The sequence below is a fragment of the Bufo gargarizans genome, chromosome 2, assembly GCF_014858855.1.
Source record: "Bufo gargarizans isolate SCDJY-AF-19 chromosome 2, ASM1485885v1, whole genome shotgun sequence".
Taxonomy (NCBI): domain Eukaryota; kingdom Metazoa; phylum Chordata; class Amphibia; order Anura; family Bufonidae; genus Bufo; species Bufo gargarizans.
Window position 1 is genome coordinate 481185033 of NC_058081.1, and position 17941 is coordinate 481202973.

Below are 17941 nucleotides of genomic sequence, written 5' to 3' on the forward strand. Positions count from 1 at the left end.
TGGTCTTGTGGAGCAGTTTTCCTGAAGTGCAGCGCCACCTAACGGGAGTCTGTCAGCTACTTTCCTCATAATAAACTGCTAGAATCACATGTAAGGCTGGGTTCACATCGCGTTTTTTCCCATCTGTAAAAACCTTACACGGATGCCTCCATCTGATACCATACAGTGGCATCTGTTCACCATAGAGTTCCACTGTTAAAAAAATAAATAAATAAAGAAAAGGAGTGGCAGCACAGTCTAATAGAAAAGCAAGCGGGTGCACCTAGCCCAAGTGGGTATGAGCAAACCCAATGTATAGGAACAGGAAAAACAGGCTTGAGGAAGGCTCTAGCATTGAGCCAAAACGTCGCATTGTCTAATGGGTGAATACATTTTTTATTTTATTTTTTTTTAATTTTATTTCATGGAGTGGTGCCCGTTTTTCAGAGAGAGAGAGATATCTTGACAAATTTCCTTGGAATCTAGGAGCCAGCTAAAAAGTTAGGAGCCGTTATTTTTGTAAAATATATTTTTTTTACCTTTTTTATAAAGCCTTATTTTCAGCAACAAAAATAACACCTCTTAAAGTAACATGGGCATTAACAACATATACAGCGGCAGTGTACAGAATCGCACGCGCACGCACACACAGCGGCAGTGTACAGAACCGCGCGCACACACATACACACACAGCGGCAGTGTACAGAATAGGGCTGCAGCTAACGATTATTTGAATAATCGATTAGTTGCCGATTAATTTCTACGATTAATCGGCCAAAACGATAAAATTACAAAACAGAGGTTTATATGATCTTACTTGAAAAAATATGTTCAAAGGCCATATTAAAGCAAATTGTGGACGACACTATTATGGGGGATCTGTGGACGACACTTATGGGGGATCTGTGGACGACACTATTATGGGGGATCTGTGGGTGGCGCAGTTATGGAGAGGGGGGGATCTGTGGACGGCGTAGTTATGGAGAGGGGGATCTGTGGGCGGCACAGTTATGGAGAGGGGGATCTGTGGGCGGCGCAGTTATGGAGAGGGGGATCTGTGGGCGGCGCAGTTATGGAGAGGGGGATCTGTGGACGACGTAGTTATGGAGAGGGGAATCTGTGGGTGGCGCAGTTATGGAGAGGGGGATCTGTGGACGACGTAGTTATGGAGAGGGGGATCTGTGGACGGCGAAGTTATGGAGAGGGGGATCTGTGGACGGCGTAGTTAGGGAGAGGGGGATCTGTGGACGGCGTAGTTATGGAGAGGGGGATCTGTGGACGGCGTAGTTATGGAGAGGGGGATCTGTGGACGGCGTAGTTATGGAGAGGGGGATCTGTGGACGGCGTAGTTATGGAGAGGGATATCTGTGGGTGGCGCAGTTATGGAGAGGGGGATCTGTGGGCGGCGCAGTTATGGTGAGGGGGATCTGTGGGCGGCACAGTTATGGTGAGGGGGATCTGTGGGCGGCACAGTTATGGTGAGGGGGATCTGTGGGCGGCGCAGTTATGGAGAGGGGGATCTGTGGACGACTTAGTTATGGAGAGGGGGATCTGTGGGTGGCGCAGTTATGGAGAGGGGGATCTGTGGACGACGTAGTTATGGAGAGGGGGATCTGTGGACGGCGTAGTTATGGAGAGGGGGATCTGTGGGTGGCGCAGTTATGGAGAGGGGGATCTGTGGACGACGTAGTTATGGAGAGGGGGATCTGTGGACGGCGTAGTTATGGAGAGGGGGATCTGTGGGCGGCGTAGTTATGGAGAGGGGGATCTGTGGGCGGCGCAGTAATGGAGAGGGGGATCTGTGGGTGGCGCTGTTATGGAGAGGGGGATATGTGCATAACAGTGCACAGATCCCTTTCCTCATAACAGTGCACAGATCCCCCTTCCCATAGCAGTGCCATACACAGACCCCCCTCCACCCCATAGCAGTGCTATACACAGACCCCCCCCTCCCCATAGCAGTGCCATAGACAGATCCTCCCCCCTCCCCATAGCAGTGCTATACACAGACCCCCCTCCCCATAGCAGTGCCATAGACAGATCCTCCCCCCTCCCCATAACAGCCCCGGCCCCGATGCTTATAAAGTCGGACTAATCACGTCTGCATCTTTATTTTACCTTTTTACAACGACGCTCCTGTAACAGCCAGGCAGAGCGGACGGCGGCGTAACGTCACTCACTCACGTGACGCACCTGCTCCGCCCACCTCATGAATGAAGGAGGCGGAGCAGGTGCGTCACGTGAGTGAGTGACGTTACGCCGCCGTCCGCTCTGCCTGGCTGTTACAGGAGCGTCATTGTAAAAAGGTAAAATAAAGATGCAGCGACCGCCCGCCCGCATAGCAACGAATCGGCGATTATTCGATAACTGGATTCGTTGACAACGAATCCAGTTATCGAATATAATCGATTACATCGATTAATCGTTGCAGCCCTAGTACAGAACCACACACACACAGCGGCAGTGTACAGAACTGCGCGCGCGCACACACACACACACACACACACACACACACACACACAGTGGCAGTGTACAGAACCGCGCGCCCACACACAGCGGCAGTGTACAGAACTGTGCGCGCGCCCACACACACACACACACAGCGGCAGTGTACAGAACCGCACACACACACAGCGGCAGTGTACAGAACCGCACACACACACACAGCGGCAGTGTACAGAACCGCACACACACACAGCGGCAGTGTACAGAACCGCACACACACACAGCGGCAGTGTACAGAACCGCACACACACACAGCGGCAGTGTACAGAACCGCACACACACACAGCGGCAGTGTACAGAACCGCACACACACACAGCGGCAGTGTACAGAACCGCACACACACACAGCGGCAGTGTACAGAACCGCACACGCACAGCGGCAGTGTGCAGAACCGCACACGCACAGCGGCAGTGTGCAGAACCGCACACCGCACAGCGGCAGTGTACAGAACCGCACACACACACAGCGGCAGTGTACAGAACCGCACACACACACAGCGGCAGTGTACAGAACCGCACACACACACAGCGGCAGTGTACAGAACCGCACACACACACACACACAGCGGCAGTGTACAGAACCGCACACACACACACACACACAGCGGCAGTGTACAGAACCGCACACACACACACACACAGCGGCAGTGTACAGAACCGCACACACACAGCGGCAGTGTGCAGAACCGCACACACACACACACACACACACACACAGCGCGGCAGTGTACAGAACCGCACACACACACACACACACACAGCGCGGCAGTGTACAGAACCGCACACACACACACACACACACAGCGCGGCAGTGTACAGAACCGCGCACACACACACACACAGCGCTGCAGTGTACAGAACCGCACGCACAGCGGCAGTGTACAGAGTAGAGTTGTTTTGATTCGATTTCGATACCACAAAAAAAGTATTGCGATATTCGATACCACGCAAAAAAATAAACAAAAAAAGCCACGTGCAATCCGCATTTTAAAAAGTGGCGAATCGCACACATTTTTTTTTATATATATATTTTTTTTTACACAGCTGGGGGCTCCGATCAGAAGCTGCCACTGCCACCAATGAAGAGGAGCGGAGGGGACCCTGTGGCCACTGCCACCAATGATTTTAATACTGGGGGTTGAGAGGGGCGGGCGCACTGTGCCACCAATGATTTTAATGGGGGTTGGGGAGCACTGCGCCACCAATAATAATTCACCCTTGATACAGGAGGCGGGTACTGGCAGCAGATCAGCGGCAGTTAACCCCTCAGGTGCCGCACCTGAGGGGTTAACTGCTGCTGATCGCAGCTTCCTGTCAGAGGCAGGGTGACAGCTATGTGATTCTGCTGCCGGCACCCTCCTCCTGTATTATGTGTTAGTCTACTTTTCCTGGGTCCAGACTTTCAGTATTGGGCTACACAGAGCGGTGACCAGAGATGTCTCAGCACTTACTATTATTCCTGGGCTCTGCTCCGTTCGCCCGCCTTGCCCCATTACTGTCTCCTGCTCGATATGCTAATTACTATCGGAGCAATGGGGAGGAGACATCAGCTTCTCTCCTGGGCGTTCCTTCTCCCTGCGCTGTGATTGGACAGCGCTACAGCCAGGGAGAAGGAACGCCCACTAGAGAAGTTGACGTCTCCTCCCCATTGCTCCAATAGTATTTAGCATATGGAGCAGAACATGGTAATGGGGCACAACGGGCGAACGGAGCGGCGCCCAGGAATAATAGTAAGTGCTGGGACATCGCTGGGTGCCGCTCTGTGTAGCCTGCTACTTAAATTCTGGACCCAGGAAAAGTCCCATCATTGGTGGCGCAGTGCGCCCACCCCTCTCTTCTCATTGGTGGCAGCAGCGGCACAGGGGGAGGGAGAGACTGCTTCCGTCTACCATGTGCTGCTGAGGGAACATGAGCGCGCTGACAGCAGCGCGCTCATGTTCTGTAATACTAGACTGTGCAGCAGCCCAGTATCGAAAAAATGGGACAAAAGTATCAATTGGGTATTGAAATTTCGATACTCGCAACAACCCTAGTACAGAGTCGCACACACATTAGGAGAGTTGGGGTCTGCTGACATTAGCACATCGCTATTGTCAGCCAGTTTAATTGGGTTAAATCTGGTGACATAAACCCTTTAATATACTCCCTTACGACCGTAGGGTTTTTTTTGTGGTCCACAAAACGCGGATCTGCATAGAATATGGAGGACGTTTGTGTGTTGTGTTTTGCAGACCCATTGTAATGCCTATTTGTGTCTGCAAAACTGACAAGAATAGGACAAGCATCCTTTTTTTGGGACTGTGGAATGGACATATGGATGCAGGCTGCACACTGTGTGCTGTCTGCATTTTTGCGATCCTATTGAAATGAATGGGTCTGCAAAAAAATTCACATTTGATGCGGAGCAGAAACACTGTTTTCTAATTGGAGCCTTACCTAGGAATTTTAAAGGGGTTATGCTGTGATTGCTGTAAAAACCAGACATCATATAGTACACGAGAATCTCTTTCTAATAAGGCTAGAACCAGCCTTGTACCTCACATGGATCCAGAGATCTACACATTCATTGGACCAATAGCTCTGATAGATTTAGTTCAAGCTGGCTGCCCAGGGGTGTGTCCTTTGTGCTGCAGCTCATTAATAAATACTTGTATATAGTTTCCAACTATTTATCCTATGGTCATTGTAGGAAGCGACGCCTGCACCAGACACCCCTAAAACATCACGTGGAAAGCATAAGGAGAGACTGGACTCGTCCAGCCTTTCAACTCCAAAGACCAAGGTGAGCAACCTGCATAAAACACCAGTTGGGTTGAAGCAGATGGCTGCAGAAAGTCGTAGTGGTTGTTTAGATGGCGGGGATGACTTTGCTTCAGAGGTCCATTTCATTCAGGAGAACATTATGGTCAATGTATTTTCCAGCTATGCTTGGTTACAGAATTCTAGATATTGAAGGGAACATATTGTAAAAATCCAGTGCTGCATCTTCCATTGTGTGTCGTTCTTCACTGGTAAATGCACTGTTAAACCAGGCATGGGGGGGGGGCATTTACTAATGCTTTTACACCACTATTCTGCAGTAATAAAGAGTCTCTCAAATTATGGTCCACAACTTATTTACTCCATATGAAAAAAAAAAGGGGGGGGGGGGGTCGGGCTAAGTGTGGCCCCAGTTGCGAAAGACACTGGTGTATGTTATAGGTCATGTCTGCACCAGCACCTAGGTAAAGTAGATTTCAGTTTCTAGTGCATGTAGTGGCAGAGATGCCCCTAATTAAGTGGCAGATAATTAGCCGCATCTTACACCAGCGTAGGGAGATCAAGTCTTGATAATCTCCAATGCCTTATAGGACTAGCTGAGCTGCATGTATTAATACCTTTCACTCAACAATCCATTGCTTCATTTTGGAGTAAAAGTACTTTAAATTGATATGCCAATAAGCAGCAATGTGCACCGAGGGTGGTTCCAAGTGACTCTATGCATCCTTGCTCCTCATGCTTCCTCTCCCAGCCCCTCCCTATCTTTGATTAACAGGGCCAGCTTACTGTATAGTCATCTGGCTTGGCCTTATCAATAAAGAAGAAGATGGAGGTGCTTCCAGAAGTAGGAGCAAGGGTGCAGTGTACATTATGCACACTAACCCCTTTCCGACATCAACCGTACATATATGGCGGCATAGCCACCGGTGCCTGCTGTTTCATACAGCAGACACCTGTGGCTAATGTCGGCGATCAGCGGTAATACCGACAGTAGACATTTTAACGCCTCAGATGCCCTGGTTAAATGTGATGCGCTAACTGGTAAGAAACACACCTTTTGGATATAGAAACACCTTCCCCGTGCTGAGATCGGGGAAGGTGTTCATACATAGTAATGAGCCTGAGCCTGTACTAGGATTCCAGGCTCATTACTTGTATATTACAGTTCAGGCCAGCCGGTGGCAGCACTGAAACGTAATATAATGATTTCTGGATAGAATAAGGCCTCATGCACAATTGCACATGAACATATTTTGTTCCCGTGTTTTGTTTTTGTTTAGTTTTTTTGCAGACAGGATGTAGACCCATTCATTTCAGTGGGTCCGCAAAAAATGCGGACAGCACACCGTGTGCTATCCGCATCTGTATGTCAGTTCCGTAGCCCAGCAAAAAAAAGATAGAACATGTCCTATTCTTGTCCATTCTGCGGACAAGGATAGGCATAGTTACCATGGATCAGCAAAAAAAACAGATGCCATACGGACGTCCGTTTTTTGTTTTTTTTTGTTTGTTTTCAGATCCTCAATATGCGGACCGTAAAACACATATGGCCATGTGCATGTAGCCTAATGGATGCAAATTCCATTATTCTATACAAATTGCAATCTTAAAATAATTGCAAGTTGTGGTCCAATTGAAGACCTAAGAAAGTTTTGAAAAATGATTACAAAATTAAATATAAAATTTCAAATCATTCCCTTTCCCCAAAGTAAAAATAGAACAAAAATATCATGGGCATTGCCACATGTGAAAACGCCCATACTATTCAAATATAAAAATAAAAAAAGTATCCCATATAGTGAAAAACGTTATAGGAAAAAAATAAAAATGGCTGATTTGCTGTTTTTCCATCACCGTGGTGATGGACCATGTGATTGGACCATGTGATGAGCTCAATGATGTCACCACAGGTCCTTTGACAGGTCCTAAAGAAAGAACGGGAGACCGGCAGCTACACGATCAATTGGAGGAGGTGAGTTAATTTATTTTTTACTTTTTAACCCTCAATTGACCTGTATTAAAGAATGCTATTTATTTTCTTTTATAACCATGTTATAAGGGAAAATAATTACATCTACACAACACCGAATTCAAACCTGAACTTCAGTGAAGAAGTTCGGGTCTGGGTACCACATTCATTTTTTTATTTTTTATTACGTGCATGCAAAACGCATTGCATCCGCGTGATAAAAACTGAACAACTGAATGCAATCACAGTCAAAACTGACCTCAAATGGGTACCTACTCGCGTGGGTTTGCCACAATGCATGCGGAGCCAAAACGTGACGCCCGTGTGCACCCAGTGTGCTGGTGATTGGCTGCCTGATATACAGACCAGTCACGCCCTCTCTTCTCACCAATCAATAAACCACAACACTCAGAGCAGAAAAGCTAGGGATTGTGGGGATTGTAGTTATGTGAGGGAAGATCAGGCGCAATGATACTGTGTTGCAGGTTCACATAGGAGCTATACATAGGAGCTAGACAAATGAATTGCAAGGTAAATTGACTCTCTGGTTGTATGTATAGGTATGGGTTCTGGTTGGGTCACAGCTTGCAGACTTAATGAAGTTACTTCACTGGAATACCCCTTTAAAGAGGACCTGTCACCAGGTGGTAACCTTCAAATGAATAAATTGAAAGTTATACTGAATCTCTTACCACAGAACTATATATCAATCTGTTCAGCTCCTTCTGCTCTGTTACCAGAGTCCCCTTAAAGAACATTGGATATTCTTGATTGTCTGTCTATCATTGTCTGAACGATTACATAATGTTATACCCATGTACCCAGTAGTCATAGCCCAATCTTTGAAAATTGCCTCTGTTTTACTGCAGGCAAAAATGTCGTGTCTTATATCCAGCCCCAAGGCTACAAATACTGATGGCAAAGTTTCAGGAGATGGTAAGTAATAGTCACCATGCATTAAATGGGTTGTCCAAGACTATTAAATGCCCCCCATATGCACGGGCCCCTCACAATGAATACGTTTGCCTCACTCCCTGCGCTGCTCTTGTCCCCGCGCCGCAGCTGCTGCCCCTGCGCATCCCCATTCTCTCCTGCCATTGACTGCTCCCCCTGACACCAGATGTTTTCATCTGCGCACGGGGAGAAGGAGCAGCTGTGATGCGGGGAAGCGATTTAATAGTCTCAGATAACTCCTTTTAAACTTTTCCTAGTCATCAAAATAATGTGCTTTTTTATTTTTTTAAGATCTTTTTTAGAATTTGTTTTCTGGTTAATTCCTTTGTAATTTTTTAGTTTTAATTTTTTAAATTTGGATGCTCTTTTCCTGATGCAGAGCTCCAGATCTCCTGCGTAACATTGATGTAAATAATTTGCTGACTGCCTGAGGTCACCACTAGAGGGAGCCTGAACTCAATAGTCCGTCAGTGTTGAGTGAATCGGAAGTCCACTCTCAAAATTTGATTCGCCGCAAAGCCGAATTTCCTCGTGGTAATGAATTAATTTTCCCTGAATGGCAGTAAACAAAAAACAAATCATACATGCCTCGTCTGTTTGAGCGCGAAGAGCCGGCAGCCGCCATCTTGATTGACGATCTTGTGCAAAATCCTGTGGATGGTGACATCGCCACTGGCCGCGCAAGATTTTGCTCTGGATCTTCAATCAAGATGGAGGCAGCCGGCTCTTTGTGCTCAAAGGGATAAGGCAAGTATGATAAAAAATTTATTTTACACTGTATTATTGTCAGTTGTCACAATCGGCTATGAACGCATCATCTGAGGGGTACAATGACTGGAGGCAGCACAAATGCCGTTCTGTGTCATTGCATCCACTATTTGCAAAGAAATGCGCTGTCGCAAAGCAAATTTTTTTTATTTTTTTCGGCGAAGTAGCCGAATCGAATTTTCTAATACTTCCAATACGCTCATCTCTTTTCACAGTATATATAGAAGGATTCTATTTTCCCTCCAGTGGTGGCCTCAGGCAGAGCTCTGTAGATGGTGAATGGATTTCTGACTAATATATCATAGGTCAAGAAATGTATGCAGTATTTTCATCCTATAAGCAATGGAGTGATAAAAGGTGGACATTTCTTGTCTTCTAGTTCCCAGTAAACCAGCCGCATCTGGAGAAGAGGGTGATTCTGCAGATAATAGTGAGCCAGAAGAATCTCAGGTATGTATATCTCATAAGTAAAGTTTACTCCTCACTATATACATGGCTTCCACTCATGTACCTCTCTATGGACAGTGTAATTGGTAGTTTCATGCCAACTTTCCTGTTTTTCTTACCAATTATCGAAGAGTCTTCTTCAAGCAAAAACTCCTTCAAACCCTTTATCAACGAAACATAAGCAAGACAAAGAAGATAAGACTGCTTTGGCTAATGAAAGTATTGCACATTCAAGTAAAAAGAAGCACAGAGTTAAAACCCAGCCTTCAACAATGTCCTCTCTCTCTTCTCCAGCCACCCCAGGAGGTTAGTAAAACTGTGATTCAGTGGACCCGCAGTAAATGTCAAAGTATATATGAGGGAGGGAGCTCACTGCATGCTGTGTATTGTGTCATTATGGAGTTTGGTATATAAGCAGTATGTAGTAAGCTCCCTCTAGTGGCAACTGATGGCAGCCAGGATTTAACTTTTGAACTATTTGGTTATGCAGTCTTTTTGAAGTGCGTTTTCAGAGAAAAATTAGATCTGACTGCTGTACAAAACGTCAAGAAATTAATCTGCACAGATTTTTGGATGTAAAATTGACATAAGTGGAGTCTCGCTTTAATCCTTCAGGGACATGAGGTATGGCAGGAGTAGGCCTGTGTAATATGAACTAGCACCCAAATGTGACATGCCTTTCTTTATAGGATGGGAAAGGATTAAGTAACGTTATAATTTTAAAGGGGTTATCCAAGACTATAAAAAGACCTCCACCCCATATGCCGGGCCCCCCACAATGAATATACTTACTGGGCTCCCTGCGCCGCTACTGGTTCCCACACGACCGCTGCTGCATCTCACCGTGTGCAGATGAAAACATCCAATCAGCAGTTAGCTGATGGGCCTCTAACTATAGATTTGTAGGTAAAAATTCAGTGTGATCAAAAATGAATGCCACCAATATTGAGTCTTTATTTGCATGGAGGTTTTCCTGTAAGATGTAGTTGGCCTAAGCGAGAACTAGTGATGTGATGCATTCAGTTCAGTGGTTCTCTGAGCATGATGGGAAATTGCTTATAGATTTGTTTATTGCAAGGGGCAAGTACCAGCAATAAGGTTTTTGGCTTGATGTCAACTGCCAGTGTGTCCCCTGTGCCCGCACTACTTCTGGCAATTTAATGATGACAATTTTTTGCTTCTATTTTGTGTGCTGTTTCTTTATATGTTAATAGTGTTTTTTGTTTCCTGCCCCCCTCTAAAGCTTTGCTGGATTCTGAAGAGGAGACTGTTATGGCCTTGTTGGAAGGACGGAGTCCCAAAAAGTCAAGAAAAAATCCCTCTAAAAAGACTGTAGCGGCAACTCGGGTTGTAGCATCTTCAACACCAACAGTACAAGATAGTAATCTCCTTGAGAGGAGTCTACCACCACCTGTCCCTGAGAGTCCAAGCTCGGTACACAAAGGGGACAAGACTCTTGATGCAAAATCCCCTGGTGTCACAGAACTCAGCCATTTGTCTGCAAAGAAAGAGAAGCATGGCAAGAAGCGCAAGAGTTCCCCTGAGGATGGGCTCTCCAAACAGAAGGATAAGAAGGAGAAGAAAGCTAAGAAAGTCAAAGACACCAGCATAACTGGAGAGGCTGCCAGCCCTAAACCATCCAAAAAGGAGAAGAAATCTGAAAAGAGCGAGAAAAGTAAGGGGGCATTTATTGTCCCCACAGCGCCAGACAACTGGCACCAAAAAGTCACAAATGTTGGTGCACGCAGTACTTGCACAAAAACTTCGTAACTTTTTGGGGGTTTTACACACCACTCTCCACTTTTCTAAGTAGCGGGTGGTGTGGGCCCGGCATAGCCAGGAAACTGGCATAGATTATAACTGAAATCTACACCAGCTGCCTTGTTGGTGTACGTTTCCATTTAGGTGCACCAATATGCCACAGTTATTAAGAGATGTGTGCCTCTTAATAATTGTGTTGCATCTGATGCCGGGAAGATGGGGGGGGGGGGGGGCGGGGGGCAGATTTAGACTATAAATGCCCGCCTAAATGCTTTTATTAGAGGTTGTTCAGGATTATTATATGGGTCTGCTTTTTTCCCAGAAAGTGAGCTCCTGTCCATGAGTTATACATATCACAGCTCATCCTAATTTACGAGTATCTAGCAGAGTCTGGAAAAACAGACCCCTTTTCTAATTCTGGACAACCCCATTAAGATACCTCAAGTCCTACAGTTTTTCCACAGTTATGACATATCAGTATGGTCTCTCACTCTAAGTTGGAGTAGAGGATTTAAGGTTATGGCCGTCTTTCTAACTGGATGGTGGTGAACTTTTTGCATGGGGAAGCCTTGCAGGAGAGACAGTTTGGCTGATCAATCAATTCTTCAGATGTATTTTGGAAATTGACAGCAGCCGTCTGATTGTTATGGGAAAACCCTAATCTTTTTTTCCTATACGGTTATTAAAGTGTTTATCTGCTTTGCACAGTCGCTTTCTGTGAAGTTATCAGCTGTAATTTGTGGGGTGCCGGTGTTACCTCGAGGTTTCCCTGCCTGCTTTTTACAGAGCTGTTGTTGTCCCTGCAGAAAATGATAAAAAACAAAAGAAAAACGAAAGCAAGAAACTATCACAAAGTCTAATTGCTCCAGTTGGAGAGTCAACAGATTCTGGAGTCAGCCTCCAGTCGAAACCCAAGAAAAAGGCAAGTATCTGCTGTGTGTCGATCATTATTCACAGTTTCACATGGGGGTGGCTTGTGACCTGTACAACTGGCTGGACACAATGGGAAAAAACTTAGCAGAAGTGGAGCAGTTGCCCATACTAAGCAGTCAGCCTTTGGGTCTACAATATAATTGTTTTCTCGCCCAATTTCCTTGGGGGACACAGAAGACCTTTGGTATAGCTCAACTCCCTAGGAGGCGTGACACTAAGTGAAAACTGTTAAGCCCCTCCTCCATCAGCTATACCCTCAGCCTGGAGAGAGAGACTGCCAGTTTTTTGCTTAGTGTCCAAGGAGGCAAGACACTCCCTGCTACTGCAGGGCTGTTTTCTCCTTTGTTTAAATTTTGATTTTTACTTTTTTCTTTTCTTTTTGTTCCAGATCATCAGGGACAACAGAGACGCACTAGACCTCTCTGTTTCTCCCGGGGTTGAGCTGCGCCAGTGCCGGTCACCCGCACTGCTGCCTCCCCCACAGAAGACAAGGTGGATCAGGGCAGCCCAGCTCCCCTACATCCCGCCAGCGCAAGGGTCGCCCGCACGCCAAGTCCCTCTCCCAGAGTCCTGCCACTACGGTGCCAGTAGCTGAAGGGGCGACCCTGCTGGAATGGACCGAGGGTGAAGACGACTATGGTGAGAGAGTGGCTTCTCCAGCCCCACGTCCCCCACCCCCCACCCTGGTCTCCTGCGTGCCTGACCCCCCATACTGGGCCTCTGGACCCTTCGGTCACTGCTGGACCTAGGCTGGCCCCTGGGGTGCTGCGGGGCGACATTCTACTCCTGCTCCCTCTCCTCCCTTCTGGCCCTCATGGGACTTTTTAGCAGCAGAATGCTGCGAATAGGCAGCCACATCGCCTCCCTTCACTTATCAGCGTCCCTCCTGGGAACGCTGTGCTCGCATCCCCACGGGCACCCGGTCTCAGGGTCCCCCCATCCCTCACCAATGCGCTGCTCTGGAGCGGGGGCCTTTTTCCTGACGGCAGTGCTGCTGGGGTTTTTACTTCCCGGCCTGCTCGGCCGCACCTCCGGCGCTTCTTCCCGGTCTGCTGGGCCGCACCTCCGAGCTGGCCGCACTCCGGCGCTCCTTCCCGGCCCCCGACTGTTCTGGCCTGCGGGGTGGACTCCCGCGGCCGGCATTTGGCTTGAGCACGATGCTCCATCGATGCCGGCCGTCGGCGACTTCCGGTCGGCCGGGCGCCGCAAATTTTGGCCCAGGCTTCGGGCCTACTGGGCCGCATTCCGGCGCTCCACCCGGGCCCCTGACTTCTGGTCCGCGGGGTGGGCTTCCGCGGCCGGTTTGTCTAGGCAGTCAGCTCCGGTGGCCTGTGCGGCCCCGGTCAGCCGGGTGCCGCAGAAAATTTAGGCCCCGGCTTCACGGCCTGCTAGGCCGCAAACTTCCGGCCTCTGTTGGAGGGGGCGGGAACTTCTCCGGGCGCGAATTCTTCCCGCCTGGAGGTTTCCCGCCCCCAGGGGATTGCGGCGCCGCCTCCTCCTCCCTTCCAGGTTGGTTGGCTTAACCCTTCGGGTACCGGCGGCTCCCGATGGGCCTATATGACTGGCGCGCCCCCCCCCCCCCCTTCCCCCTCTACTTCTATGCTGGGCACCTGTATGGTGGCACTTCTTTCTGCCTCAGTGAGGCTATTTTTTATTTAGAAATGCATAACATGGTTAACCAATGGATTTCTTGTGCGCTGCGCAGGACGCTGCAGCCTTATCTCGGTAGCGCCGCCTGTATGCGTGCTCCTTCCATGAGCGGCATGGTGTCGCACTCCCCGGCTGGTGCATGTTTCCCTTCTAAGTGGTTCTTGCCCTCTCCGGGATACAGCGCTGGCCAAGTGCATGCGCTCTCTTTTTTTTTTTTTTCTGTAGGCAGAGTTCGTCACCCTCCAGCTATGGTAACTGCCATGTGCAGACAACCCCTTCCTAGGCGGGATACTGCACTCTCTCGGGCTGCAGGCTTGCCTGGTGCATGACCCTCCGCTTAGGTGGAATACTGCACTCTCACCGAATACGGTGTTGGCCATGTGCACGAGAACGCTGCACTCATTGGATTCGCTGCAGGCCATGTGCACAACCCCCTTCCATAGGCGGAATGCTGCACTCATTGGATTCGTTGCCGGTCTTGTGCATGTCCTCCTTCCATAGGTGGAATCTGCACTCTCACCAGATACGGTGTTAGTCTGGTGCACGACCCCCTCCCATAGGGGAACGCTGCACTTTCACTGGATTCACTGCCGGCCATGTGCGTGATTCCTTTCCATAGGCGTTACGCTGCACTCACTGGATTTGATACCGGCCATGTGCATGACCCCCTTCCATAGGCGGAATGCTGCACTCTCTGGATTCGCTGCCGGTCTTGTGCATGACCCCCTTCCATAGGCGGAATGCTGCACTCACTGGATTCGCTGCCGGTCCTGTGCATGACCCCCTTCCATAGGCGGAATGCTGCACTCACTGGATTCGCTGCCGGTCTTGTGCATGACCCCCTTCCATAGGCGGAATGCTGCACTCACTGGATTCGCTGCCGGTCTTGTGCATGACCCCCTTCCATAGGCGGAATGCTGCACTCACTGGATTCGCTGCCGGTCTTGTGCATGACCCCCTTCCTTTAGGCGGAATACTGCACTTCATTGGTTATGGTGCTGGGCAGCCGGCCATGTGCATAACCCCCTTCCATAGGCGGTATGCTGCATTCTCATTGGATTCGCTGCCGGCCTTGGGCATGCCTTCTTCCCTCAAGCGCCATGCATACACCCTCACTGACTGGGGTCGTTTTCTCGCTGGTAAGTTGCTGGCCGCGTGCATGACCCCCTTCCATGGTGGGATGCTTGCAACTCACTAAATCCACTGCCGGCCATATACATGTTCCCCCTTCCGTGGGCGGAGTACGGCACTCTTACTGGATTCGCTGCCGGCCGTGGGCATGTCTCCTTTCCTCAGGCAACATACACACACTCTCACTGACTGTGTTTGTTCTCTCGCCAGTGTGCTGCTGGCCAGGTGCCTGACCCCCATCCATGGCGGGGTGCTCGCATTCTCCCTGGTTGCAATACTGGCCATGGGCATGGCTCCCCCTTCTGGGCAGCATACTGCACTCTCACCAGATACGTTGCTGACCTCTAAGATGGGTGGAATGCTTGCACTCCCATTGGATACGGTGCTGGCCTTGTGCGTTACCACCCCTCATTCCAGGGTGGGCTTTTTGTACGCTCACAGGGCTCACAACTGTCCTTGTATATGCTGTGCTGGACTAATGTACTTGTCCCCATTCATTGGTGGAGTAGTTGTACTCTCACAAAATTCGGTGTTTGGTGGATTATTGCACACTCACTTAATGCTAGGGTTACCCTGTGCATGTCCCCTTTTCACTGGGTGGACGTCCTGCTGGATGCGGTGTGGCCATGTGCATGGCCCTCTTCTGGGCGGAATATGGTATGTCTTACTTCTCTGGAGTAGGTGCTGGTCTTGGGCATCACCCCCTTGTGGGGCAGGCTTTGCACGCTTGCTGCCCGCAATGTTTGCCAAGTGCATTGCCCTCTCTTCTGGGCGGACTGCTTGCGTTCCGTCGCATGCCATACTAGTCTTGTGTATGTCCCCCCTTCCGGTTGCACTTTGCCCTTCCGTGGATTCTGTGGGACTCGGTGGCTGGCCCTCCTTGCTGTATGACTATTTCGCAGTGGGCGGACGCTCTTCTGCACTCTGTGCGTTGTTGGGCCGTGTATGCCTTCTCCTTCCGTAGGTGGGTTGGCTTTCTCACTGCTTATGGGGCTGCTTGTACGTATGCCTCCATTCTTCCTGCGACTTGACGTTTTTCTCTTGGGATACGGTGATTGCCGCCGGCCTGGCACTCTTCTCTGAAGAGATCTTTCTGTTCACCTGGCCTGGACGGGCTCTATTGCTCTCTACTGCAGCGAGCTGGGTGGTATCCATTCTCTGTTCGGAGGGTATATTGGTGTTTCCGTTGTGACGGTATCCACTATATTCGTTGGCCCTTCCGCCTGGGGAGTGTTTGTGGTTCCTAGATGCGTACCCATTAGTTACCCTGTGGCATTGCTTCCCAGCGCAAGCGGTCACATGGTCGAGAGTGCTGTCTCCAGCGTCCCTCGCAGTCTACGTTGGCTCCGGCGGGATTACGGTTCCCTCGCCTGTTGCCATTCCTCCTCTTGGATGCGTTTTGGTTTGAGTCCTTCCTGTTGGCACCCTCCGTGCTTCAGTTTGTTTTGCTACCAGGTTCTAGCCGCTCTTTTCGAGCAGGTCGCCCAACTTCTCTTGGTTGCCCGATTACCCAGGTCTCAGGGACCTCCACTTTCGATTCGTTAGGGTATTCGCCTTCTGCGAATTGGTGAGCCGGACATCTCGGAGTAGCGGAGTTCTGCCTTTGAGCGGTCCTGTGGCTTCCCTGTTGCCCACTCCTCCTTGCGGTTGGAGGGTGTCATCCGTCTCTCGGCTATTTTTCTCTCGACGGCTCTGTTTTGGCTTCTCCTGGGTCAGTTTTACTCCGATGTGGCTTCTGCCCCGGCCAGGCTTCAGGGGCTGTTCCTTCACTGCCCTCCCCCCTGGGGAGACTATGGTTGTTCATATGGATGGTTCCGGTGTTCCTTATGACCTCGTACTGTCTCCATTGTTCACACTGGCTGTACTAGCTGTGTGCCTATTACCGGGTTTGCCGCATTCTGTCCTCCCGCTGGGTGCAGATTACTTTTACCATTCTGGGTGATGGTCCTGCTTGGACTTTACCTTCTCGGTAACCTGGCGGGCCTACTTTCTTCTGTCAAGATTGCCCTTCAAGCCCCCACACCGGGACTGTAGAACACCTTCCTGTGGTGGCTGCAACGACAAGGGCTTTAGCCTGACTTGTCCTGGAGTCTGTTGGAAACTGGCCGGGTCCCTTTCGGTTCCTTCCGTTTGTCCATCTGCTCCCCCACTCCGCGTGGATTCGGGACGGCGTTGCTCGGGGGCCGACGGGACCAGTTTTCCCAACCTTTTGCTTTGTCCAGGTTCTGTTGTCTGACTTGGGGTCTTCCCTGGGGTTCTTTAGGAAGCTGGGCATTCACCCAATTCTGCCTTTCTCTTCCCGTGATTCGGTCTTCTCCAGTCTGGCCTGGACCTGCGACTGGGACTCTGTTACTTGAAGTGTCTGCAGTTTTTTGCTTGGACATCTGACTCTTGTCGACGCTCGGTCTCTTGTTTCCAGGAGGTCCGCGGCAAGGTTAACGGCTCCTGGGTGCTTTCCTCCGCTTTAACCAAATGGCTATTGCTGTGGTTACTGCTCAAGGGCAGGGTTCTGTTTTTTGGTGTCACCGTTCATTTCACCAGAGCGGTTGGTGCCTCCGGGGCCAGAGGCATTGGACTTCAGCCATGTCATTGTGCAGGGTGGCCACGGTCTTCCTTGCACTCTCTTACCAGGTTCTCCTGAGTGCGTACTCTGGCTTCGGCGGCGGCTGCTGCCTTGGGCCGCCTGGTTTTTGCAGGTGGCGTTTCCTTGCTGCCTTCGGGTGCTTCGCCTTGGTGCTGTGGTCCCTCCCCTCTTGGACTGCTTTTGAACGTCCCAAGGTCTTCTGTGTCCCCCAAGGAAATTGGGCGAGAAAACGAGATTTTTGTATAACTTACCAGTAAAATCTCTTTCTCGCTCTTTCCTTGGGGGACACAGCACCCACCCATTCATTGGTTTTTTTCTACACGGTTTCCGAGTTTTGTTTACCCGTTGGGTAGTTGGCTTGTTGTTTCCACTTGTTGGACTTTGCCTTTTCTCACTACTTGGACACGCAACTGGCAGTCTCTCTCTCCAGGCTGAGGGTATAGCTGATGGAGGAGGGGCTTAACAGTTTTCACTTAGTGTCACGCCTCCTAGGGAGTTGA

General features: G+C 49.7%; 1 protein-coding gene across 3 annotated transcripts in view; it reads left to right on the top strand.

The window, feature by feature from the left end:
• The window catches only part of TCOF1 (treacle ribosome biogenesis factor 1), a 156541-nt gene that overhangs the window by 111854 nt on the left and 26746 nt on the right, over window positions 1-17941 (top strand). For 2 of the 3 annotated variants that reach the window (XM_044281130.1, XM_044281132.1), the window contains 6 exons: window positions 5174-5266; window positions 8083-8149; window positions 9315-9385; window positions 9514-9688; window positions 10626-11057; window positions 11950-12065. In XM_044281130.1, the coding sequence (XP_044137065.1) occupies window positions 5174-5266; window positions 8083-8149; window positions 9315-9385; window positions 9514-9688; window positions 10626-11057; window positions 11950-12065 (954 nt within the window). The remainder of the gene's footprint in view (window positions 1-5173; window positions 5267-8082; window positions 8150-9314; window positions 9386-9513; window positions 9689-10625; window positions 11058-11949; window positions 12066-17941) is intronic. The other variant, XM_044281131.1, reaches the window with a different exon arrangement.